The sequence below is a fragment of the Tympanuchus pallidicinctus genome, unplaced genomic scaffold (assembly GCF_026119805.1).
Source record: "Tympanuchus pallidicinctus isolate F22 unplaced genomic scaffold, pur_lepc_1.0 scaffold1, whole genome shotgun sequence".
Taxonomy (NCBI): Eukaryota; Metazoa; Chordata; class Aves; order Galliformes; family Phasianidae; genus Tympanuchus; species Tympanuchus pallidicinctus.
In genome coordinates, this window is record NW_026294618.1 from 61,403,564 (window position 1) to 61,431,543 (window position 27,980).

A 27,980-nucleotide genomic window follows, 5' to 3' on the forward strand; every position below is an offset into this window, starting at 1 on the left:
GATAGCACTGCTATTTCACTCTCCTGCCTCCAATTGCTTCAGTTCCTTATCCTTTGCCCAGTAAGAATGAAACAGAAGCCCGAACTTTACCTTTTACTGTTTCTGTTGGCCTGAATTTAGACTTTCACAGTATTTTAAGATTTTTATATGTTTTTATAAAATCTCTTCAACATATTTTTGAGGCTTATAATATGCATGTTCAGTTATGTGATTTCAAAGTGATGTAAAGATGTGATTCATTCCCTCTGTTCTACAATCACACTACTTATGCAACCCAGCACAAGAAGATGTGCCTGGAAAGGACATTAAAATAGAAATTGATCTCATTTTGTTTTCACAGATGCAGTGACCAGCCCTGCTAATCATTTCTACTCACTCATATCACAAGATTCTTACCTATTTAGAATATAGGAGCTTAAATATTTTCATCAAATGCTAACATACTATCTCTGTAACACAAGTGTCCTGTGGGAAAAGTATAACATGTATTTCTGAATTAAACTTCAAATATATATATATATATATATATATATTATTATTCAAAGATCATAAAATGATATGCTTAGTTTCCAGTGCATCTCATTGGGGACAAACTCAGAAAGACAGAAACATTGTACAATTTGGCTATAAAAAGTTTCCATGGGCAATAGGCCCTGAATAGATTCCATAGCCATTAAAATCCCAAGTTACTACCATTGATTCCATGAAAGCAGTTTATAACACTAATAAGAGTCGGCTAGATTGATGTTTGTGAAAACAGTAGGAGAGATGAAGAGAAGAAATAAAACGGGTGCAACAGTTACGTAATATGTATCAAGAAGGAGACAAACCGAAAAGCAGGGCGTATCTACCTCTGGCTGAACTTTTTTACTAGCAAGTAGAATCAAAACAGAAACTTTCAGCCACTTAAAAAGAAAGAAGCAGAGGTTCTACTGTTAAAACATAACCCTCAATTTTCCTAAAGAAAATAAGTAGCACTGACAACTGGGGCATAGGATCTGAAATTTGATAAGAGCTTCCTTGGTGCTAGAGAAATCTATTTTGCTACCCAAATTTGAAACAACCCTTCTCTGCATAGCTAGGAAGGACTAAAATTGGTTGTGCAACTTTCTAGGCAGTAAGTCCCTATACACTTTCTGCCTGCATTGTGGTAATACATCCAGAGCAGAGCTACTGGGGATTCAGGCAGTCCTCCCTTGCAAGCTGCTCTTCCTGACACGCTCACCTTGTTGTGATGTTACTTTACAGAGGACTGCAATAATGAAGACTCCCAGGCATGGATAGAGCATCATCTCCATCAGACACGGAACCGAAACCTCGACCATGCTATGCTTTGTTAGGTTATCTAACAGCTATGCATGTTAAACACAAAGCCCAGGCAAGGATCAGAGGAATAATCAATGACAGGTGGAACCCTAGTGATATAATTTGTGAGAAAACCTAATCAGTGAAAATTAGAGCACTGTGAATGAATCGTTTCCTAAGACCAAAGGGTAGGATATGCCACCATGGTCCCTGCTGAGAAACCAACACAGATGAGTCAATGGGAAGATGTTTTTCCTCCTAAAACTTCACAAAATAAAGGGGAGACAGAAGTACAGGACTCATTATGGGACACAGCAAGAGTAGCACTTTGGGACCAAATAAAACTTTAAAAAAATTAATAAATGTGGGGTTTTTGAAGGGGAGAACAGGAGCAAAGCTGTGTGTGCCAGCAGCTGGCTGAGCTGCGAGCCCCAGAGGCTCCTGGGTGCTGGTGACAGCAGTGGGAGCAGGGTAGAGGTCAAGGCTACTGCTAGATAGGCTGAGGGCCCAGTGCCAACAGCAAGAGTGACCCATGTGTTGTACTGCAACACATTTTTATTTATTTATTTATTTATTTATTTATTTATTCAACATTGTTGACTGTATTGCACCAGTAGGCTCTAGTCCTGACCAGCAGAATGGGAGCAGCATGATCAAGTCACTCAGGCTGTTCACCTGAGTGCTGTGTGCATGCAGCTGGGTGCTGGTGAAGACAGTGCTTCTGTGTTAGCCTCTGTGCCTGGACAAATGTGTAGTGCATACATGCTCTAGCATCTCTTACAGGGTATGAATTGCTTCAGAGAATCAAAAATCACTGCACTACCCATAATTGTGAGACAGTAAATATAATTACAGGTGAATGTCAAGAAAATCATCATACAAGGTCTTTGTGAAGTCTCCTACAATAGCTGTGGAAGTTCTACCTACAGATATATTTTTATGCTAAATATAAGCTTACAAAATATGATTTAATGCCCTAAGTAATGAGCACTACAAATATTCTCCTCTATTGATCAGACAAGCAGCAGATTGCTCATTCTCTCCTGTCATTGTGATTTTAAGCCAAGCCAAGCTGCTTTCCAAGCATGCTGGATAGCTTTGTTGCAATGTTCTTGTTTTAAATCCAATATCAATGCAGCATGCATTCATTAAAATAAAATAAACTTACCTCCAAGCTGTAGAGATATTTGAAACTGCTTTTCTGATTGGCTGCCTTTTCCACAGCTTGAGCTAATTCTATTGCTCCTCTACCACCATCCGACCAGTGATTGCAGGGTACAGCATCAAATGCTCCAGACTGCTTTGCAATCTTACACACAAGATCAACTTCAGCAGGCGAGTCAGTTCTGCCAACCAAACAGTTCTGTTTTGTTTAATTACTTCTATTTTATGAGCTTACACACTTAGCCTTACTCTGTATCAGCAGTTGTACAGCAAATTTTTAAATAAGTTTACATATACACAGCACATTTACATACAGCATATGAATTTACATTCCAAGAACACTTATTAAAATTGTTGTAACTGATTAACATGAACATTGATACCTCCATAACATTATATACCTTTTGTCATTTTAAACCTTAAGAACAGTCTAAGGATTCAAAGGATATTAATGATGGAAATTAATAATAATTCTTCAACGGTTACTTTTCTTCGTGCCAAAGCTGCTTCATTCACAAATCAAGAAAAAAAAGTGTGAAATTTGATCTGTGGATTTACTTATGAGAGTAATGAAAAAATAACTTACTTGAAGACATTTAGAGCAACCACAACGGGAACCCCAAAGAGCTGAGCAATCTGGATCTGTTTCTGAAGATTACAGCAGCCATCAGCTACCAGCTGGAGGTTCTATGCAATTAAATACAAAGTAATAGAAATGGTCAGATACATCAAGCCAGCTCCAGCCAAAGAATTTTCCATAAATTAAACTTAAAACATAAACAGTGCTGATCATGACAGTTGTGGGCAAGTAGAATGCTTCCAGACAAAAGCATTTTGGTACTTATTAATTCTTATTTAAATTAATAAGTATCAGACATAATTAAGTGTCTACACAACATTCAAAATTTGTACATGATTGCATTGCTTTTTTCTGGGACATGAGAAGACAGTGCAGCTGATGGCAGGCTGTCAATTGATACAAATTATACCAAAAAATGGTCTGTGGGCAGGTTCACATAGGCCTATTCCACTTCCCTTTCTAGTCTGACCAAAAGCTTCCCTAGAGATTCCCAGAAATACCATGGACACAGATGTGCCAAAACTGGTCATAAGGGTGTGGATGTTAAAACACCAGAGGACAACAAAGAGACAAAGAAAACAAACCTGAAGAATCCACTCTTGTTTGAAGAGTGATTGCCAAGGTCATACTCAATCTGCTGTTTAACGAAAGAGCTAAGCTGCCATGAATTTCAGAGAGTGTCTTTGATCCCTGCCCCACTTGGCCCTTACACTGCCATGAATGCCAGAACTGCTTGAGGCTACCTGATGGACTAGAATGAAGAGCTAGTCAGTCTGAAAACTTAATGGTGCTGGAAAATTTACTGAAAAGTTATATTTCATCTGGTTCAGTTCCTCAGTACAATCTAACATGCAGTCACACACACAGCACACACAAGAAGGATAACACCAAGTGTCTGGGGAAAGTTTAAAAGGCTTTAATTGTTGGCAATGCTCATTAAAAGTATTTACTGAGTGTTAGTATTACAGCATGTTATAGTCAAATCCTAGGCTTCTCCAAAAGCTTTATAAAATTTCCCCTTACCTCTTCTGTGTATTCCTTTTTCAGAGGGGCACCAGCAGATACCTGCAATGGTAATTGAAGTCATCATAGATTTAACAAAATATATCATAACTCTAAACAGTAGGAAGTGCACTTTTGCTTATTTTCTATACCACCTGAAAGTATAAATATTGCACAAATGTCACAGTTTGATTGGAGCCTCTATTTTATTAGAAGTTAAACTGATACAAGGAGAGTAGCAAAACCTCCCATTGCATCTAAAACAGCAAGACTCAGCAACTAGTTGTAGAAGATTTATTGGACAACGTAACACCAAGGTAGTGGGTGCGACCCTGCACATAGCAGGGGGGTTGAAACTAGATGATCATTGTGGTCCTTTTCAACCCAGGCCATTCTATGATTCTATGACTCTATATAACCCTGTTCTACATGCTTAATAATGCACGAGCAATGCAAAGACAATGGAAAACAACTTCCAACAGCTGGCTAAAGGAATATCTAACATAGACAGTCTGAAGAGGAACATCTCACATCTTCTCTGGGGGTGATGTAATTATTGACAATAGCAAGAAATTGCATGTAAGTAATTTTCTTTGCTGAGAAGCAAGAAGGTATACAGATATAGAGTATGACTGGAGCCAAACAGATTGGACTTGGTCACTTTTGCCCCAGGCATTGGTCTTGATCCATTTTACAGTTAAGCTACAGTTAAAGTATCCACCACTCTGCGTGCTGCTATGATGTATTACATAACTGAAATCTCTACTCAAAAATAGAGATCACTAAAAAGTCATTCAAGTATTTGCTAGACTGAGTGATAAAGCACAAGAAATGTTCCTTCATGTATAAAAACAAATTATTTTAATATTTATTTTAAAATAAACAAAATTTGCATTAGAAGTGGTCTAAAATAATAGAAAGTTATAAAATTATGCCAACTTTAAAGACTGAAAAAGGGAAATCTCTGTTCTATGAGAGGATTTGCTATAAAAATGACCACACAGTCCACAGTTTTGTGGCTGTGAAAGAAGTTCTAGAATTTTTACTCAGATTGTTTTCCTAGCAGCATGATTCTCTTCCACGCTGCTGAGCAGAACAGTATTTTTAGGAGTTTATTGTCTGTCTGTTTGGCTAGCAGAGTTCATCTTAATTACATGACCTTGGAGTAAGTAATCTATACAAGTGTCACCTTGGCTTGAAGAGCAAAAATTGATACATTGCTGACTTTGGGTACACCGGGGAAACACTTGCACACTTGCTTCAGTTACTTTAGCATCCCCTGAGCAGACTAAAAGGACAGAATGGGTTCCCGTGATTGCAGCAAAAGAAATCTCAAAACCTTCATTAACATTCCCTAGTTCCATTCATGCACTACAGTGTGAACTCTCTTCTTGTTCCTCCTTATCTGCCAACCTTTCATCTTGTGACTACTTCAGTGCACCTAGAAACACTATTTCAATGTGCAGGGAAAAGAAAAAGTATACATTTCTTAGCTTTTTTTCCCCTCCATACAACCACACTTCCTCCTCTTAAAAAATGTAGTACTTCTTCAGAACATTCATTCCTCCTCTTTCATTTACGCCTTTCCATTCCTGAAGTGCCTTTGTAGACAACAACTATGCAGTGAGCTAAATTGGAGACTATATCTAATTAGTGCTCTGCAAACTATCCCTATTATTTCTTAAATGAAGATATTTCACATATTTCAAACTTTACCAATGATTTTGTCTTCAAAGAAAGGTGACAAACTTACACTTGGCCCACCTCCATGCATCTTCAAAGCCCTCACTGTAGCAACAAGTACAACCACACTGGGAACCAAGCCAGAGGCTCTGCATTTGATGTTGAAGAATTTCTCCATCCCAATGTCAGCACCAAAGCCAGCTTCAGTTACTGTTAAACATTAAAAACAAAACAAAACCACACATAAAACATGCTTTTGGTTAACCGTGGGGAGATACTTCTACGTTACCATACAGCGCTTTTAAATATACACCAGCATTCATTTTTGGATAAACTTTCAAATAGAGGTCTATTTATATTACTGAATCTGATTAAAAAACTATTCCCAACTCAGAAATAAATTCTATTATTCTTGATATGTACAATATGCCACCAAAAGTAGTTACATGGGGGGGAGAAATACAAGCAATCAGTTCAATTTACATCAAAGTCTTTTACAAATATCTAGCTCACCAAAATGGCTATTTCTGTATAATCAAATTTATTTAAAATGTTTGAAAATTCATATATTTGTCTTCCTTACATTACTTCTTCTCCTTTGATTTCACTGAATATATGCTTCCACTACAACAAACTGATCTAAATTCCACTGGATTTGCTGAACTTTTGGTCATCTCTTTCTTTTGTGGAATGGATGTTTCATTATAAACACTAACCAGCATCTACAGTCATGTATCAGTCTTTTTTCTCTATTATTAAAAAGTGAGTTCTCTAAGAGGACCTTGCACTAATGAGCTGCCAGACATTAATTTAGTTTGACACGAGAAAAAATCTGTGCAGAATTTGGATATGCCAAACAAAGTATTTTTAGCAGAAACAGAGATAAAATAGAAGATAATCTGTATTAAATGACAATCTCTTCAGAGCTAATTTGCTCTAGTTTGTCAAATATCAATTACTTCAATTGCCTCTTTTGAGATCCCCAAAAATTGTTCTTATTAGGCAAACATAAGCATACAGCAATTCAGAAATTCAAGGAATTAGGCTGAAAAATTTCCACTTGTAACTATTTCCCTCTAGGAAATTTCCCTCTAGGACACTGAGGACATGGGATTAAAGCATGCTTCTGGAAGGTGTGAAGGGGCTTTCAAATAGACAGGCCAGAGTGGTTAAATATATGCTCCAGAGGCTCCTGGACCTGACTCCAAGCAGGGCAAATAATGTGTCCTCATAAACCCAAACCCTCATCAGCATGCAAAACTCAGAGAACTCATCTTCAGCCTTTCCCCCTTGCCAGCAGCTGTATTCCCATGCTTTGAAAGGAATCACAAGCAACTGCCTGATCTCTTTAGGGCTGGAAGCTTTTGGCAGGGCCAAGGAAGATGCTTCCAGACCAGCACTGCTGCTGTGGTAGAAGGTCTCTCTGTTGGCAGCTGACAGGCTTTTCAAAGCTCAAGCTTTAGTGCATTTGTCTTCATGCCACCAGCCCCTTCCAGGCCTTTGCTTGACACAGGCTGAAACAAGGGCCTGCAAGGCTCTGCTCCGATGGAGGAAACCATTGGGGCTGGGGAAGGAAACAAGAGTCAAAAAAAAAAAAAGGAAAAAGGAGAGTGGGCATGGGGAGGGCAGAAATTTCTTGAGACACAGCAATTACATCCCCCAACAACACTGTAATAAATGTATTATCTTTTTTTTCTGAATAGCCCTGAAAAAATAGACACATCAAACACAAAAGCAACAACAACAACAAAAGTAGTTACACAAACACAACAGCGAAGCTAATGTCAGGACTGATCACATGTCTGCTTTCCAGTAACCTCCATTCTTCTCTTCCATTCTCTTACAATGCACAAGGTGATTAATGAGAGCTCTGTCAGGAATATATAAGCACAGTCCATCTTTAATATAAACAACAGATAAACTACCAAGTACTTGAGAGGGTGGGAAAATAATTTGTCTCTTACAGATGTTGCCAGCATATACACGCAGCAGTCTCCTAACATTTTCAAGCAAAGTTTCCAGGAACTTAATCCATGACAAGCTTTTACAAGTGCCAGTTTTCTTTAGACTTGGGATTCCCCTTTCTCTACCTTTCAGAAAGCAAAAAGCAGGGATAGCCAGAATGGCACATGCAGCACTTCAGGGCTCCAACAAGGTGCAGACTCTCTTCACACAGCCCCAAAAGCCTGGGCAAACACCAAGACAATTTATCCGCTTAGCTCTACATATATATATCTTGATGCTTTGTGATGCTTTCCTTTGATATGGAGGGCAAAATGCAGACTTGCCTAAACTTGATGTATACAAACAACCCAGCACTGGAAAAATGAACACAACATGGGTGTTCAGCAAAGTGACCAGAATGACCGCTGTGAACACGATTTCTCAATTTGGAGAGAAAAGTCAGTGCTTTCTCAAATGCGAGGAAGGAAATAGGATGCAGTATAAAAGCTGCCTGGATTAAAGCTACTAAGTCCATTTTATTTCCTCAGAGGAATAGGGAGAAGATGGAGTAATACGCCAAGCTATTATATTTTAAAATCTTTGTGCTGAAACACCTAATACAACTACTTTCATACTGTTTCCTGCTTTCAAATTAAAGCAACAATGAAAAACACAGATCATCAAGTGGAAGCATCAAGCTGATCTATATCCAGGGTTTGTGAGATAAAACAGCTAATGATTTTAAATGAAAGAAGAGGCGTGCAAAGTAATACATGGGTTCTTTTGTTCATGTTATAATTTCTTGCATATGACTTTTGAAGAGGAGGTAATCACAGTTTTTATGTGTTCTGATGAAGATTTTGGGAACCAACATCTATCAAAGCAGAAGCAAAAATTTGATAAAATATACCTCATCTAAAGGAAAGTTTATGATGCAACTCCTACTGCATGTCTGAACAGGGTTGTTTTTTTGCTATTGTTTTTAATTATTTTATAATTGTCTTTAAGAATGATAGTCTCTTCTGTGTACTTCTCAAAGTACATCAGACAACTAAGAGCACAGGTATCTCACCAATTGTAGTGGTTGAATTCTGGGTGTGAAGCTCCCACATCATGCCATGCAACACACCCCAGCCACCCAGCATCAGCATCCCATTGCCCTGTCCCCTGAGGTCCCCCTAAAGCTCTGCTGCCCAGATTGCTGTATTGCAGGAGGCTTGTTGTAACAGAGACAAGGATGCTGGCATGACATGAATTGCTTGCTTTGATTTCTTCTTGACAAGCACAGTAATTGTGATGAAAGTAAAGGGGTAAAAGATTCACCTCCAGCAAGCCCAGAGGAAAAACACAGGTAATTGCAGTTCAGTGTTTGCCTGAGACAGCAATCCTAACGCAACATAGCCAACGAAGCTCAGGGCTGCTATGTTCCCAGGTCTTGCCTTCTGTTGCAAATCTCCCCCTTGCACGAAGTCTGGGCAATGATTTAGACAGTATTAAAAAATTAATTTCTGGGCATAACTTTCAGCCTTTACAGCTCTCTGGATTGTCTCGCTACATGGTCACATAGAGTGCGTAAGTATCACAGTGAATGTCAGAATGACAAAAATTAACATTACATGTATTGGAAGCACACTACCATGAGGTTACTTTACATCATGGCCCATAGGTGAAATTTAGCAATTAATACACACACCTACACATCCTCAGAAACAAATTCAATCAGAAATAAATATCGGAAATAAGTTCAATCAAAACATTCCAGTAAGTTCAAGTAATTTCTTCTGGTAGAAGATGCATATGAGGGCAACCAAAAGCTAAGCTCATTCTCACACATCAGAGTAACTCATGGGATCTTGTTTCAAAATAACAGTATGCAAAACACAACAGCAGCTACAGAGCTTTCTACAGAACACTTTCACAACATCTACTTGATCCAATTCAACTACCAAAATAACCAATAGACCACAGCTTTCCTTCACAATAAGAATCCCAAACATGCAAATTAGGTATGAAAGCAAAAGTAAAAGCTAACAAATGTGGAACTGGGCAAAAGAGGTGATGAAGTCTGCCGGCAGCACAAAATCCTCAGAGCAAGGATTTCCTCTCTGCGCAATTTATATTGTTGGCTGAAGTCTTTAATTCTACTTTAGAGTTCAGGCAAATGAACAGATCACTCTGATGGTTTTGTTTCTTGTTTGTAATTACCAGAATCTCTTGATAGAATTACCGCCATGCTGAACACATCTGGGAATACTTTATCACTTTAAGCACAACAACAGCTTAAATACTCAGTGTCATGGCTTAAGCAGCTAATTAGATTTCACAGCCATGCCTAATAAAATACGTAATTTTTTCTCCACCAAAAATACATATATTGTGCTATATCTACACAAAGCAGTCCTATAGTAGCTTCACTTTTACCCACTTCTTAAAACCCTTAGAGAAAGTGATTTCAGAATTTTTATTTTTCCCCTTTTTAAGGTTATTTCCTTGACAATCAAATTTCATGTAAACTGAGACCAACTTCTAGTGAAAGTAACTTCTCCCTAGTCAGCACTTTCTATCAACAAATCAATGTCAAAACAAAACACTTGTACTGTAAAGGGCTAAGTCAGATGCATACACATGAGGTGAAGCTTTAGGACAAGAACTGTGAGTCTGAATTCCTGAACAATGTAAAAGGAAATGGAAACTCTGAGCTCCCCATATGTAAACATATCTGTTCTGGTGCAGCTGTCTGCTGGTACTCAGGAAAAGAAGAGTTCAAAGTCACAGAAGCACGTGAACTGTGAACCTGGAGCTTGAGGCATGCTCACTGTACTGTATCGATATGGTCTTGTTTAAGTGAAAAATACCAAGGTGCACAACTGCCAAAATAAACTAGGACGATCTGTGACATCTAACAGGATATCATATCTTTGTTAGTATAGGTAGGGATGTCTATCCATTCTGACTGGCAATTTTTTCTGATGTGAACAGAAATTGTTATGACTGATTTTGGAATGGAATAGATATTTTTCCCTTTCTTACACCCTGCTCCTGGTTTTCCTGTTGATTTTTCTTCTGATGCGTTCTCAGCTAGCATACAACACTGACACTTCACCACTGGACACAAAGTCCAACAGCAGAAAACTGCACATGCCTATATTAAGGTTGAGCATTTTTCAGGAAGAAAACAGCTTCAATTAGCTCTGATAGCTATATGCTGTAGTTTTGTCCATTGTCTCAACGAAGCCTACAAGAAAATGGAATAGACTGAACCAGCAGATATAGCAGCTTTGGCATCCCATGTTAAAAGCATCACAGTCTGACAGCTACATGCAGGAAGCCCTGAGCAAAATGAATTTTGTTCTCTGAAAGCAGATGAAATGACAGTGAGCTTGTGTTCAATATTAGATTACCATTCACTCAAGACTCTGTGTGGATGTTTCTACAATGGCATATAGACAGCAATCCGGTGCAGAAACAGCCCTTGAAAGAGTTACTAGAAACGTCTGCCTCCTGTCCCGACACTTACCTGCAAGCTGCAGTTCTAAGGCTCTGACAGAGAACTCTGCTGATAAAAATTTCTCTGGAGTAAAAAAATCTGTAAAATTTTCAACTGCTCCATAAAACCAAAATATGTCAGCTGAAAACAAAGATTTACATTCAAGTACTCCACAACCCTTCAACGCGATGCCAGCAGTTTGACTTGTGCTGTCATCCTCCAAAGGACACTTTTCCCAATGGGCAGGAACACTCTGTCACATTTCTAAGAGCAAACACCACGCAGGGTGCTTGGCTCCAGGATTACTCTTCAGCTAATTGTTCATTCCCTTGGGACCCTCTAACATGTTATTTTGACCTTCTACTCAGAAACATTTCTTTTTCCAAAAAATGTTCTTAACATTTAAATGCAGTATTAAATGAGGAGCTAAAAGCTATAGCACAACCTCTTGTGGTTAGTCATTTTAAGAACCAATTGCTGTCAGCAGTTAGTGTTTTCCAAAAGCATCCCATGATTAGACAAATGAATACATATAATAACTTGAGCAGATTATTCCCAGGCTACAGACAGAAAACTAGCAGAAAGTTCACTTTATTTTCTAAGCCAGATTGCCAGAGGCAATCTGTGAATTTTGATTTTCTCACAATTAAGGATACAATTCCTATTTGTGGATTTTACAGGTCTGCTTCTATACATATGCTGCATATGCTGGATTTAAAATTCAGGGGGCAAAAAATCAAAACTGGAAAACACAGGAGCTGAGAGGAGTGGCACCGTGTGATATAAAGTATGCTCTGCACATCTTCCTAGCTCTGCATGCTTCCTCCCTCTCTTGAAAATACACAGAAGTGCAACAGATGACTTCTACCTACACCAAACCAATTTAGGGCATGGTCTGACACCGTGGCTGAACTGAATATGTACCCTGTCTTGCTGAAAAGGGGCATTTCTGCTACCTCTCAACTATTCTGCCTTCCTCCCCTCCCCAAAGTCTGGACTTCTCACAGGTTACTGGCATGCATCTAATGGGACGATAAACTGTTAGAATTTGCTAACCAGAAAACAAACAAACAAAAACACACAACAGTTTCTTTTCCCACTGGGTTAGATTTAAATCAGCTCATGTGAGGCCAGACAAGTGCCTGAATATGCTCAAACAAGCAGCAGAAGCCAGGGAAGGAAGGGAGGGAAAGCCCCACTTCAACAGTGCCAAACTGTTAATTTGTTGCTCACCACCTTTGTGAAACCATGCTCTCATATTTTGAATGTAAAATTTGATGTCTTCTCACAGCTCACTAGTAATGAGCTCATTATTTAGATTTATTACTGGAGATTAAAAAGAAGCTGAAGATGTCTTATAACCACAAACAATTCAAATATAAATATACAGAGCTGCATGTGGCTTCATGTTTCTCAAAGTCCCTCTGCTAAGTCTGGTGGGTTTCACACCTACTTTTTCTTAATTTCTGTGTCCTAGTCACACAAAGACTCATTGCTCATATGTTGTATTGGCTCCTACCTGGGTGCTACTGAATGCATACTGAGTATATTTACCAAATTTAAACAATTCCTCCTTTTCAGATCTTCATTTTTCGTGGTCATGAATGTGACAATATGACCCAGACAAATTCAAACAAAAGAACTGTGATTTTCAGGTTGCAGCCTTTCACCATTCATAACACGTTTCTTTTGAGGTAACAGAGTATCCTTTTGCTCATAAGATAGATGACCATGTTTCTAAAATGGAGCACAATTAATGACATAGGAATAAGGCAATTACATTATCTCATCCTTAAGAGATCATCATGGCCTTTGGCAAAGAATTATTAGCCTTCCGGTAATTACAAAATTAAAAACTCACCACCTTTTTTTTATTTGGAGTTGCATCGAGTGATTAACAGCAGCACTGATGGATTTTCATTTAAGGCCATTCTTTAACAATTCCCAAGCTGTAAGAAGTGTATTAACTTATATCACCTGCAGTACTACGCAAAGTTTCATCACAACTGGACTGTTTCCCTGCATAACCTACCACAAGACTTTCATCTACTCTCCCTTTTAAAAGATGCATTTGGTTGAAATTGCAGCCCCAAATACATCTCTCATCATCTGCTCTATGTTGAGGATTTTGGCTCCTCCCACTCCTCCAGGAAGAGCTATAGAAAATGTGCTTGGAACATGCCCTGCATTATAAGCATTAGGAAAACACCCACTTCAAGAGGTGGGCAGAGAGCCTGAAGATCTCCATGGAAGCATTCTACCCATTTTGAAGGGCCACGGATTAATGCCTGTCCTAGCACTAACATCATGCTGATTCATAAAGCAGGACAGAGGGGAAGAAAAAGAACTTATTCTCCAGATAGCACACTTCAGCATATGGCTTGGATGATGTGTGTTTCTGCCGCTGTTCAGAAAACAATCAAGCTATGAGTGATGATCAAGGCAGCAAAGGCTGAATACACGTTTTTGCAGCTACTCAAGGAATCCTGTTGCAACTCAGAGACAAAATCCACTTAACTAACCACCGCTACACTCCCATGTGCCATGAGGCTGCAGTGGATGCCACACAACAAAGAGCACAGCCACATCAGAATGATCAATGCTGCTGTCACTAGGTGCAATCACTCGAGGCATGCTAGGCATCAAGTCATCAATCATTTCAGTGTAAACCTTCCTCATAACACATGCAACTATTTGCCTTGGGCTGCCACTTTGTTACAGCTCCTCCAGTCCCCTAGATTCCTTACTAAAGCTCATGTTTTCCTCACTTTGCTCTTCTAAAATCCCAGGAGTGACTGTTTCCTATGATAATGACTGTGTCCATGACTTGGGTGTTATCTTTTCAGCACACGCATCCAGTGAATCTTCCTCCTAGGAGAAGCAGCTAGTTCAGTGAGGTTTTTTTTATTCCACTTAACCTCTGCTAAAAGACAGAACTTCTTCCCCTCACGACAGGCCTACGAGAGGATACCTTCATCACTGTTCTTGCCAAAACTACTGCACCATGGTTCAGAAATTCATGAGGAATGAAAAGATGACCCAGTGCAACATCTAATGCAAGGGATTTAAGTTACTGCAGAAAGCCATATGGAGAGCTTAGCAGGAGAACTCTTTGCTGGTGGAAATTCTACCAAGAGTGTAATATGTGTTTCAAGCACACCCACAGTTTAAGATATCGGAATGATTTTCCAAAAAGATAAAGCACCACATTCATTTACTACTATTTAGGAGATGGGAAAAAATGTCTGGCATTGAGAAGATGCAACATAAGCCAGAAAGGAGCAGATGAGAGTAAAAAAGCGAGTGATGTAAGCCCACTGTGCTGCAAAAATTTTGTGAAATATTCACGCTCATGATAAATGCAGCAGAAGCAATTCTAGAATCTATTGAAGCTTTTCAGATGTAAGCTTCTCTACATCTATGTGGTGGTAGGTATGGTTTTAATTTCCAAAATTTTTAAAACATATTGTACAAGACCAGCATTTGAATCTCTCCTCAAAGTATAAGATTGATGGATTGTGTCAAACATTAACAATCATTTGTTTTTCCTGGAATTTTTGGATGAAGGAAACAGACTCAGCTGGTTAAAATTGCCATGGAAAGTAATTGTGTCTGTTGAACCATATGTGTGTGTATGCATGTAATCTATCTTATAGAAGGAGTCACAGACTGAGGAGAATGACAGTACTAAGGTCACACACCAACAAATCCCGTGTGGAAGAGAATGTTCTTATATAGATTTCCCAACGGAAAACAAAAACAAAACAACAAAAAAACTCATACCAAACCATAATTCTACTAGTTTACAAGTCAAATCCTTTAAATTGCTCACAGCTAAGCCATTTGTTTAATGTCTAATGTGAATTTCCACACTTAACCACAATTCATGTAATCAAGGCAACAAAATTCCCACTGCAACCTACCCATTACCATTTTTGAAATATTTGTATATTACCAATGGATCCTTCTTTGGTGAACATTATAATTTATTAATACACATATTTTTTCAGTTCCTCTTCTTAATTGCCCATCATCTTGTCATCCCAGCTGCTCTTTTATACTCAGCCCTCCCCCATATTTTTGTGCAACCAAAGGGCCCCCAGTCCTATACTGAATTTCTAATTGGCTGCAGCAAAAGCTGAACTTGCAACCCTTGATTTATGAAGCTGTTATTCAGCCTCTTGGGAGCTCTGCTTGAGATGTAGTAGATAGATGCAGCATCCTCACGCATATAAAGCATCTGCTCCATCCCTAAAGCTTCATTATCACTTAGAGGTTGCAGTTGGAGCTGGAGATACATTACAAGCATAAGTCTTATTACTGCAGGAAGCAAAGCTGAGAAGTTTGAGTTTCTCAGCTTCAATAAAGCTGCCAGCACAGAACATAAGTATAAAGAGATTTACAGAAAGACCCAGCATATAAAGATAGGCTGCCCAAGTTTAAAAATAGTTGTAACCCTGCATTTTCTCTTCCCACATTTGAATCCAATCTATTCTCTCTATCAAATTATATTAGTTATATAGCATTTACATAAAACTGAAAAACTAAAATATCCATAATGACAAGGTCAGAATAGCAAACTAATATACCATCTAGGATGTTTTATACAATCAGAGAACAGATGCTGAATGCTTTCAAATACTGTCAATATCTGACCTTTGAAAGCACTTTGGCTATTTATCAAATCAACACTCTTCCCATTAACAAATCGTACTAGCCATATATAGTCTAATATTATATGCAATCTAATTAAGTATTTAGAAATGGTTTAGAAATAAATTTCCTTGGAAGTGAATGTGTGATATTTTTAATTTTCTTTCTCTTAAGGCATAAGATCAGATGTGTAAACAAGCCTGGTTTCTGTTTTCAAAGAGAAACACTGTTTTCAATTAAAATAATTTAGAAATTCTCAGCATAGAATAGCACATATAGTTACTTGAATACTAAAAATAAGATTATGAAGTAAGCATACTTTCTGAGAAATCACTGCATTTTTTTTCTATATTGCCTCTTATCATAGACTACTTCATAAAAATCACAAGGCAAAACAAAACACCTGCAAACAAAATTTGATGTGCATTTTTGTTCCAAGATCATCTGAAGAGATATCTGATTCCTTTCCTCAGACCATAATGTTACTTCATTTGGGCTGTTACAAAGGGTAGCACAGAACTAGAAGAAAAAACATTTCTGAGTTCTGCTCCAAAAGTTCTTTCTGAAATGCATATTAACTGAACACTTCATGTGCGTACACATATGGAAAAAAAAAAAAGCAATGTTAAATAGAAACATGCAGTAGATGATATTGAAACACTGCCAACTATAATTGCCATAATCAAAAATGGAAATGCACATCTATGTTCTTATCAAGTTTCACATTTGCACTGATTTTTCTGGAGCCTTGAAGGTTAAGTTCACAAAATACACACATAGAAATAAATATTCCCCCCTTCGTGTTTGTATATTGTTAACGATTCAATTATAAAAGCTCTCAGAAAACAAATCTTTCCTGCCTGCAGATTCATAAAGACGCAGAAAATTAATTAGAAAAAAAAAAAAGAAAAAAAAAAAAGAGGGTTTGACTGACATGATGGAAACATCCAAGCAAACTTGGTTCCTATTCAAGTAGTCCATAAAAAGAACATTAGATTTCAGTATCAAAAAGCCATTAAAAGAAACAAACAAAAATCTAATAAACAGCTTTAATTTTCAAAAGGTATTATAAATAAAGCATCCACTAAAATTAAAATTCAGTCTTTGAAATAGGACTTGAACTCTCTATGTATATTATGCCCTGCTGACCCTTGCTAAAGGGTATTAGCCAATATGAAAAACTCATAAATGGAGAGAGAATGATGGATTTTCTGCCAAATAACCCTAAGCAAAAATAATTCTGTTAGCTAGGGAGCCTGCCTTTATTTCCTTTGCTAAGTGATGAATTAAGAGAATCTCTTTGAACATATGATGTTTTACTGTTTGCATTTTTTAACCTCTGGCTCTTTTCTTCTTGTAAATAAAAGCAATACAACCAGCAGGTAACAGAAGAACAAAGAGCCGCTTATTTGCTTCTTAGAAGCTAGAGTTTTCAAGTGAGGTGAGATTGCCAGCTTGAGGAGGGAAGAAAGGGGAAAACACAACAGTACAGAAGTTGCAAAGTCATCAGTTTCTCCACAGTAGAACAGCATTTTATTTACTAGGAACTGAGTTTTCCATTTACTTTCTGAATGAATAACAGTCCCTTCCTATCTATTTTCACTTTGAGAGAACAGTCCTGGGATGAATAACAATGGCTAAGCCACAGCAGTTATACAATCCATATTTTTAATTTGTGAATGGGTTTGGTAGAGAAGAGCATAAAGCATACATAACATTAAAATACCATGTCAGCTTGTCAGTGAACTCCTGATGCACATTTATGTTCAGTCAGCCGCTGTGGCTCTGCAAAAGCCCTATCATTTGAAAGTTCCTACTACTGTAGCACTTGAAATCTTCCACTTAGCATCTTCCCATAAGCAACAGTGAGATAGTTCTTTTCCCCCCCTTCCCAGCTCCAGAAAACTTATAAATTAAAACCAAAAAGAATGGGATTATACACGCAGGCACAGAGGCTGAGATTACATACCTAGAGCCACACAGCTTTAGCTCCAGGATGGAGTTGTTAAGAGGCACGTATCTTGACATGCACAACAGTACTTTGGCCACAAGATCAATTGCTGCCAGGGCTCACTTAACATGTGCTACTGGTGACATGACATGCACTGGGCAGTTCTCTCCTTGTCTGTTACTGAGCAAGAAAGAGGACCCAAGGCCCAAGAACAGGTGCTCCTATCTATTTTCTAGAAGTAAAGATCATTTCATTCGCAGTTTGTGGTCCCACTATGACTTGTGCAAGTTAGACCAGGATCTTCACAGCTTTGCAGCACTGCTAACATGGCATTACATTCCTTCCCCACAACCCACTGCCACAGTTTTGCTAGCACAGCTGCTTGGGTAGCTGCACAATGAATGGGGCAAGAGAAAGCATTGTGAAGTTCTGAATGCCCCTTATCTGGTATGTAGCACATGCAGGTATCAGAATAGGTCAGTAACACCCACTCTGATAATGCCGTCAAGCACCTCATATCAGGAAACATTAGCCTTACTTAAACTAAAAAACATATTTATTCAAACAGAAAAACACTTGAATGTAGTGGCACAACATTTTGTTTCTTGGGAAAGTAGAGACCATGGAAAAGTCAGAGATGGAATAATTTAATATAAAAACTGGATGGAATCATCAAGATTAAAGGACCACAGCAAGGACCTTCTTTCCAGTGGCAGCAATGAAAATTTTTAAAATAAATCTTTGAACTGAAGGTTTAAATGTAATATATCACACATTGTACTTGTGCCAGAAGACTCTTAGCAAAAGTACATGGGCTTTATTTCCTTTTTTGGAAAAGACTTCTAGTAAGAAAAAAGATTGAAGTATTTTATGATGTTCAAAAGTCTACTTTTGAAGATTATTCACTTAGCGTATTAAACATATACTATTTTTGTAAAGTGGCTTGTAAACTTGTTATATAAAGTCTGCTTCAGGAGTATGTAAAATGCATACCTTTTGAAATACAACTTTGTATGCACTGGGCAGATAGTTAAAGCAGCTAGCACCATCAGTTTACTCTAACAAGAGCACTAGTGCAATAAAGAGTCAATTATTTAGCTTTTAAAAATTTACTGCTTCTACCTAACTTTATACCATTAACATGTGCGACCATTACACCATTAAAAAAAGTGGGCCAACTAAAGAAACAGCACCAACTATTTGTAATAACACTCCCTTGCTTTCTTGTCATATTGTACTGGGAAAGACAGCATCAGGCCCAACCTTGCCTAGCACAGCACCCTCTGTAACGGCGGAATGAGGTGCTCTCTTTAGGAGTAGGAAAGAAAGCAAACACATAGTCTAAGACTGAAGAACAAAATTCAGGAGGAGTTTGGCTTAGGATTCAAAAAACATAAGCACACTTCACTTTTCTTCTGATTCACAGCTCCTCCCCTCAGCTGAAACACCTTCACGGGATAAAGAGACAGGCAGGGCAATCTGCCAAGTTGTTCATTGTAATAATTCCTGACACACTGACACAGTTTTAGCTTACTTCTCTTCCTAATTTATCCTTTAAACATCACTTGGACACTCAATGCTCACTGACAAAAAAGAAAAAAAAACAACAAAAAAATCCCCAGCTCATCCCTTCTAATTGCCTTAAAAGACTTTCAAGAGAGAATCTGACCGATAGAGAAAAGAACTTGGAGTATTACATTCTGAGTGTTTTGTGACTATTAGCCAGCAGAGAGGGACAGATGAGCAGTAGAGAGGTGATGTAAGAAATGCTGACAACGTTGGATGTGTTCAGTGTCAGAAACGATGACCTCTTCCTGAGCAGAGCACCAGATTCATTACAGAGAGTGGCCAACTACATTCTGTGTTGATGAAGCTAGAGTTGCTTCCCTTTTTGCTGTTTTTGTCATTGTGATTGATTTGTTTTTGTTGTTCTTTTGTTTTTTTATTCTTTTTTTTGTCTTTGTTTATTGATATTTTGATATTGATAGTTTATTCTTAGCAAGGCTGTTAACGTACACTCTCACAAAAATAAACAAAGATTGAAAGAACCTTGTACTTGTGGCACCTGAAGGGCAAAAAGTTAGAATGGGTTCTGTAATCTAGTCCCTATCATTCCTGAGTGCAATTCAAGACACTCCTCTCTGAGAAAAATCTTCATCCATAGCAAGACATTTGAAACATTGGCAATCAGAACAAATTCCATTTCATTGCTGCTTTGTACTTTTCCTCTGCTCTCCCCATATGGGACATGCCTTATGCAAACTTGCAGAACTCCACACCCCTTCATCTCCTTGCAAACTACAGTAAGCTTTTTTCCCTAGGAAACTCCCAAAAAAGAAAATTGCTGGTTGAGCAGAATGGTAACACAACTGTGAAAAAGGCACATTTCCCCGTGCTTTGCCAACTGCCTGTCAGAAGACACTTGTCACTTCTTGCCTTGGAGTAACCGGAAAACATATCACGAAGGGTGCCAGTAAAAACCTCAGTCACAATTCACACCAGGCTTATCCTTAGGCATCCACCAACTTATGTGGATCAGCCACGTGTTTGTCTTTACTCGTTGACACTCCTAGATCTGAAGACAGCAATAAAGAACAACTTAGGGAAGAAATAAGTTAACAACACGAAATTAAAAATAAGTGATTCAGCTGCTCAGCAGTAACACAGGACTCTGCTTAAACGTTCAGCTCTCCTTCCTAAATATTTTGCTGAGATCTCAATTGCCCTCGAAATTTAACAATGAGGCTGAATCAAAAGCGAGAGAATTAGAATCAGTTTAACAGCCTAGGCAAGCCCGGTTGGTGACTGTCAAGACAGATACGCACAGCGTCAGATATGCACATGCTGCAGTCCTCCATAACATCTTTACCCAAGCTATGCAGCCACTTTGATGGGCCATTCACACTTGCAGCAGTGATGGGAGATGGAATGGACAAGCTGAGCTACAATGGCTGCTCTGAAAGCAATGCTTCCAATTTTATTATGCTGGCCTGTGACATCAGAGGCGGATGCTGGTGGTATGGCAATAGAGGTGGCCCCTCCTCCAATATTCTGCTACATTTTGTTGTTATGCAACAGATGGCAGCAGAGGTGCAGACAAAATGATGTCTGACTTTGAAGTGCAGATGAAGCAAAAGTATGTCACTGAATTTCTCCATGTGGAAAACACAACACCCATTGACATCCATCAACATTTCCCGAACAGTTATGGAGACCAAAGCATGACTGAGCACACTGAAGCAGTAAGTGGAGATTTTCAGCAGTGGCAACAGCAACACGGAATACAAGCCACATGCTAGACAGTCATGCATAGCAATGTCACAATATGAAATAGCATCTTGAACAGCTTATCTGCACAAGTTGGCAGAATACAACCGAGGAACCATGTACAGAGCTGAATATCAGCTTAAATGCACTCAAAATAAGGTGTGTAATATTGCAAAGTTTGTGCCAGGTGGGTCCCACAAATACTCACACAGGAACAGAAAGAACACCATATGCAAGTTTGTCAGGACATACAGAACTAATACAAGGCTGAAGTTGACAGTTTACCAGATTGCATCACTACTGGTGATATGATGTGTCACCACTATGAGACAGATTCAAAATGACAATCTACTGGAGTAACATTATGTGAATTTTAGATTCATCAAAGAAAAAGTTCAAGATGTAACCCTCAGCAGGTAAAGTGATGTGCATTGTCTTTTAGGATAAGAAAGGGGGGTGATCCTTTTGGATTTCCTGGAACCCAGACAAACCATCAACTCTGAATGCTACATCATGGCACTGATCAAGATGAAGGGTAAAACTTCCACAGCCAGGTAAGAGAAGACAACCTTCCTCTTGCAACATCATAGTGCCAGGCCTCATATCAGTTTGAAGACTGTGCAGGTCTCTGCCATTCTTGGCTGTACTATCCTACCACATCCATCATATAGTCCAGACTTGGCATCTTCTGACTTCTGTTTGTTTAAGCTGTTGAGAAATGGACTGCATAGGCAATATTTTTCTAGCAACAATGCCATCATAGCACTGGAATAGATATTTTTTTTTTTATAAGTGTGGCATGCAGTTCATTGCTGGCAAAAATGTACAGCTAATGATGGTGGCTGTTGAAAAACAGTGTTTTGTAGCTGAAAATTTGCTCTATCAAATAATCTTATTGTACTCTTTGCAGCTGGTGTAGTTTCCATGGCAATAAATAGAAGGCACTACATTTGAAGTGACCTAGGTATGAGGCTTCGGCTTGTTTGAAATTAATGAGGGTCTGTGATTTCCCTTGGATACCTGACTCCAAAGCAGGGAATGCTTTCCATTAGAGAGAACTCACAACAGTGCTCAGCAGTTGCACTTTGTTTAGATTTTTATAAACCAGACTTGTACAACGCTATTCACTGACAATATTCAAAAGGCACAGCATATTGCATGTTCAGCTGCACAGTGAGCAGAGAATTAGGCAAGGTAGGGCAAGAAAAAGTCAGATTTAAAAATAAATTTTAAATGAGCAATTTTGGAAAGAAGCTTTTTTTTTTTTTTTTTTTCCTTGGTAGTGAAATGCGGTCACACATACAGTTGGACCTACAGAACCGAGGCCAGTGTCTCACTGCAGGCCATCCCACCTCACCCCTCCCCTGCACCAGCTCTGGTGTTTTTGTGACTCTAGGCTGAACTGCTGCTGTGTTAAGTCAGCAGAAATTGAAGCCAACAAAAAGGGCAATAGGTTTATGCTGCCAGGAAGTAAAGAAAAAAGTGGTTGAGGACAGGCTGAGAAAGGAGACAGGCTGTTGCAGCCGTGCAGGCTCTGTCTGATTAGCTATTGCATCTACAGCAGCCTTACTGGTACCTCATCGTTCCAAATGAGGCTATACTATTATAAACATATATTTCAATAAAAATACCATCTTGCATAATATTGTCTCATTTTCCATGTACAACTGTTTGCCCAGTCATCATCTAGGAAAAGAAGGACAGGAAGTTTTTGTTCTTGTCATTGCTTTCAATCAAGATCAGTTCTCCAGTCTAGCTTATCAAGTGGCCACACAAACAGATGTGCTGGCAAAAGTGAGGGGTTGCACAGGACTGGAAACAAGCAGCTGGAGGAGGGAGGCTGTTAAACCAGCAGGGAAAACAATATATGCATTGGTGAAACTGGTGCAAATTCAGACCACATAAAAGAGAGCAATATGGCCTACAGAGTTTGTAGAGTTCTGCTCTAAAGTAATTAAGCTATAAATAAAATGTAAAATAATTAAAAATCCATCTCATATGAATGAACTTGCATTTTTATATTAAAGTACTTATTCAATTAAAAAAAAAAAAAAAAAAAAAAAAAAAAAAGGTTTTGATTTCTGTCACACATTTCTCATGTTTCTCCTTTGGATGCAGCTACACAAGGCTGAGACCTAAGCTCATAGCTCATGGTCCCCAAAATGTCTCTCCTAACCATGCAAGTCCTGCCACTTACCTTAAGTTATTCCCAAGGCTTCTTGGATTCTTTTACAAGATCATGTAGCTATCCTACACATGGCAAAACACAGAACTGAAATTGCTCTGCCAAGAGCCTAATGAGTATCAGATCCAATGTGAGAACAGGACTGGAAACACACAACAATTAGTTGGTGGCAAAAGAACAAAGAACAGTGAAAATCTTTATTTCTAGCAAAAACAAGTAACTAAACTGATTCATATAGCCAGAATCTGCAGCACAGCTGACCTGAATTCCCACCATCAGTATGAACAACAGCCTTCTTCCCAAATTACAATGGCAACACGAGGTTCGGGCATGCATTATGCTGAGCTGAGCTGGAGCACACCTAGTTGTCTTTCCAAACCTCAGTTTGGCAGGAGAGTGGGACAACATTTAATAAACCAGTAAGTCTGGTTTATTACAGTCTCTGCCCATGTGTCCTGCCAAACTATTATTAGAAAGTGCATTTGTCAAAATGCAAATCTTCCACTAAACAAAGCCATTTACACTAGTGACTATCTGCAGAATCTATGTAGAGCATTCCAGGAACTATTGGTGTTATTAACATTTAAAAAGATCTAAAAATCATAGTCATGTTCTTTGCTCAGGGGAGAGAACGTAGCCTAATTTTGGACCCAGTTTCATTAGGATTTGTGTCCTGTAGACAAAAGTCTAGAACAAGAGCCCTTTGCTATCAGCACACCAAGATTTTCAACTGCTGCAGTACATCACTTTTTCCTCAAAGAGAAAAGCTGGGGCCAAAGACAATCAAAGCCAAAAAACCCAAACTGAAACAACATTAAAGACAAACAGGTATACCAGGCAAAAGAAAAAAAAAAAGAAAAAAAGCATGAATGCATGCATGTGCTCTCAGTGCTGCAGGGAGGCACTGAATACTGAAAAATCCAAACCCGAGGCAGTACTTATTGGGCTCCAGAACCTGTAATTAGGCTCAAGACTGCTATCAAACTACTTCCATTCAGATAAGACAAAAATAACTTCCCCACTGAAGAGATTGCTTATTGCAGAAAAAAAGTCACTCTTCTATGAAAAATGTTGGATACCTCAAGACTTTTACTTTTTACTCTGCTTCTTATAAAGCCATACACAAACTGATAAGCCTTAATTAACTACTAATTCTATTCTCATAAAATAAATGTACTCAAAATGCAGAAATGTTCTTTGAGTGGAGACTTGATTCTTAAAGGGTAAATGAGCAGACCCAACAGCAACAATGAAGGAAACCATCATTTTCCTTGAAATGAGCAGGCATTTTAAAAAAGATACACAAACGTGCAAGACATACCTGGACAACCTCGAAGACCTCATCACCTTAACTGCAATACAAAACTGACTCTAGGAACTGATATTGTTAATAATACTCTAATAAGAATTATTGCATGTACTTTGCTGCTCCACTGAAGAGTAATTCTAGGCACTGAAGACTATGGGAGATTCAAAACTTATTTCTATAAAGACCAACAGCCAGAAATAAGAAAATAGAAAACCCATAAACATTCTTTAAAAAGAAGTAAGCCCACAAGACAATAGAATATAGATAAACAGAATTTCTACCTGTTCAACACTTCTGTTGTTACCTGGAGATCAATAAAATGACATTTTTCATTTATTTATATTTTTCCCTCCCAAAGTCAATATGACTTACAACAGGTTCAAACCTTTTATACTTCACTGGAATAATTTTTACTGCTTTCAAGTATCCTGTAAGAAGATTTATTTACATCTTCTTGTTCTCTAGTGAGCAAGTTAGTATAAGAAATCTTTCCAGTCTCTCTCTGTGAATACATAGGCTTGACTGATTATGAGAAAAAGTTCTACAAGGCATTATATAACAATGCAAACATCTCCCTCATCCTTTCTAGAATTAGCCATGAATTTAAACATAAACAATATTTTCAAGTAATTTAGTTCTCTTTATGTAATTTAGGCTAATATGTAGGTATGCTTATGGCATACACATATATATTTCTCTTCTAGATTCAGGGCAGTAGCACACAGAGCCTTCTGTTTCACATTACTGCACTTCTTCAAAAGCTTTGTTCCATAGGTATTCAAAGAGCGATTTCAGGATTAATTTAAGTCCGCCTGGCTTCTGCCTGCTCTCCCACTGTTCCTAGCTGCACAGAAAGAACCTTCTATCTCCTTTGCTTCAGTACGAGCAGTAGTGCAATTGTAGTAAGGTTCAAGAATGCTCAACTAACTGAAAGCTGATTGCTCTTTCCCACTGTATTATGATTTGGCTCTAACGCAATTAATTTAAATTAGGTCTGCTGTGGTTTCCCTTGTCTCCTTCCCCAATCTGTCTCATATGTACATTTCTTTGATAACAGGTTAGGAAGGGAATTCAGTACGCAGATGAGAATGGCTGCAGCAGTGCAAAGGCGTTACTACTGCAACGTAGCAACACCTTGTATGTTTTAAGAATTTTGAAGTTTAAAAATAAAGACTAATTTTTATAAAATTTGGTTCACTGTTCAGCACTTGAGCCACAAGTTTATTTCGCCTGCCACCACAATAGTTGGATCTGCGTGTCTACTGTTGTTCCTTCTGTAAGACTTGTGCATGCTGAATTCTTGTCATAAAAAAAGCCCACCCATTCACATGCTTTCACGGAAACATGAGGGCTTCATGGTAAAGTTTTGAAGATGAACTAACCTAATGGTTCACTGTCACCAAAATAAGGAGGTCTTACTCCTTCTTTCACTACTTCCTCTCTGTTGTTGCTCTGCACTGGCTCAGGAGCAACCAAAACCTGATTTGGCTGAGCTTACTACACTGGCAGAGAAATAACCCAACAGAAAAAGTGAATGATTTTTGTCAGTTTATCTAAAGAGGTCAGATGAATACTATCACAAAGAAGTATAGTACACCTTTTTCAGTATAATGGTGCCTCCAACAGGTTTGGCTAACTCCAGATTGACAACAGGAACACTTGAGGCAAAGGGCAGGGCAAGAGAAGTGTTGTTTTTTTTCCCCACATTCACCTTAAGGTTATTTAAGATTATTAGGTTTTAAAAATTCATTCCAGCATTAAATAAAGTAGCATTATCACTTTTCATGGCTATCTTATCCTTTCACTTACACCATTGCTTGCCAACTAATCAACAAACTTGGTTTGTAAACAAAACTTGGTTTAATAAACAAAATATTTACTTACCTACAAAACCCTTTTCCCCAACTAGTTTAAGGGCAATTTTATCTGCCAAAATGGAAGAATTTCCATGGGCAATGTTAGCAAAAGGTCCAGCATGAACAAATACTGGTGTTCCCTGAATGATAAAAAAATATATTTTTTTCATTATGGATAGGTAAGAACACAAACTTGATAGACTTGCAAAATAATCAAACCAAAAGCATGCACAGCAAGAAAATGGAAACTTGGAAACTATTAAGCATATAATAAAAGTTGTTGTTCTCCCCTGCCCCACAAACACAGCAGTATTATTAAGAAAACAGGCTTTATAAACAAAAAAAAAAATCTATTTTCTTTCATAAATAATATTTTCTGTCATAACTTAAGTATTTCATTTATGTTTCACTACATAACTTTAGCGACATACTTAGGTTATGATAGAAAATGTATTCTAATTTCACTAACAATGAATACAAATCTCTCACAAATAACAACAACTAACACTTGTTCTTACTGCTTCCTATAGAAGCAATTACACATACAACATAGCATTCCTTTGCCACTGGCAAATAAGTTTTCAGACTTGCTCTAAGAAAATTGTTGTTTTTTTGTTTTTTAATTGAAAGTAGGAAGAGGGGAACATACATACATATTGGCAGAGGATGTTCTTCAGAGACTAGACAACTGAGTTAGAACCTAAAGACAATTCTGCCTCATACATGTCAGAGAAGAAATAGTGGAAAAGTAGCAGAAAAAAGTAAATAAACCAGAAATCGTGCCCTGTAACAAGAAGAACGGTATAGATTATTACTGTCACAACACACCTATGTTAGTATTTAGTTTGTTTTTGTTTTTTGTCTGATAATGATTATATACTGCAAAATCTATAGGGTTTTATGCATTTACACAAAAATTTAACTTGAACTAGGTACACTTTCAACATCTTATAACATTTGAGCATTAATCTAACAGGAGATACAGTGCAAAATACAAAATTATCTCTATCTCAAAGGGCTTGTAACTTAATTAAATAAAATGCTACCCTGCTTTCTACCAACCTAAGCCTATCCTTCCTCAGATTTTACTTCTACTTTAATACAATACTTACCCTCATCTCATTCAGCTAAATAACATTGCAGTTTTCCAGTACTACATAGAAATCCACAGGATTTATTCTCATGTTTTATCACTCAAGAAGTAACATTAAACATTAGGAATTCTTAATTTCTTGTGGCAAGCAATTGCAGTGCCATTCGCATTACAACCTAGCACAAACATCCAGCAGAGGTAGCACATGGAAGCAGAAGCACAAGTGATGAAAGGGCAGCCCAGTTCATCCCTCAGCAGCTATACAGAGAGGGGCCAGAAGGGCCACAACATCTCTAGCACAATTGTTCTTCCACAGTTTCAATCACACAACATGGATGGGGAGAGATTTAGATAGTGAGATCCAACATCCAGAATACCAGTAACAAAGAGACCCCTTGCCACACAGTTGAAATCAAAACACATTTCTAAACTACTGACATGGAAATAAGTCGTTTTACATAGTAATCGTGGAAGGAGAATAATCTAGGTACTTAAGAGAGT

The 27,980-nt window shown here is 38.1% G+C and overlaps 1 protein-coding gene across 2 annotated transcripts in view; it reads right to left on the reverse strand.

Annotated features, from left to right (window-relative positions):
• MTHFD1L (methylenetetrahydrofolate dehydrogenase (NADP+ dependent) 1 like) overlaps positions 1-27,980 on the reverse strand; it is a 138,319-nt gene that overhangs the window by 53,470 nt on the left and 56,869 nt on the right. The window contains exons 20-24 of one of the 2 annotated variants that reach the window (XM_052687568.1): positions 26,415-26,526; positions 5,805-5,944; positions 4,073-4,114; positions 3,056-3,156; positions 2,474-2,651 (exon numbers count right to left, since the gene is read on the reverse strand). In XM_052687568.1, the coding sequence (XP_052543528.1) occupies positions 2,474-2,651; positions 3,056-3,156; positions 4,073-4,114; positions 5,805-5,944; positions 26,415-26,526 (573 nt within the window). Of the gene's footprint in view, positions 1-2,473; positions 2,652-3,055; positions 3,157-3,773; positions 3,801-4,072; positions 4,115-5,804; positions 5,945-26,414; positions 26,527-27,980 lie in introns of those variants that run through there. The other variant, XM_052687579.1, reaches the window with a different exon arrangement.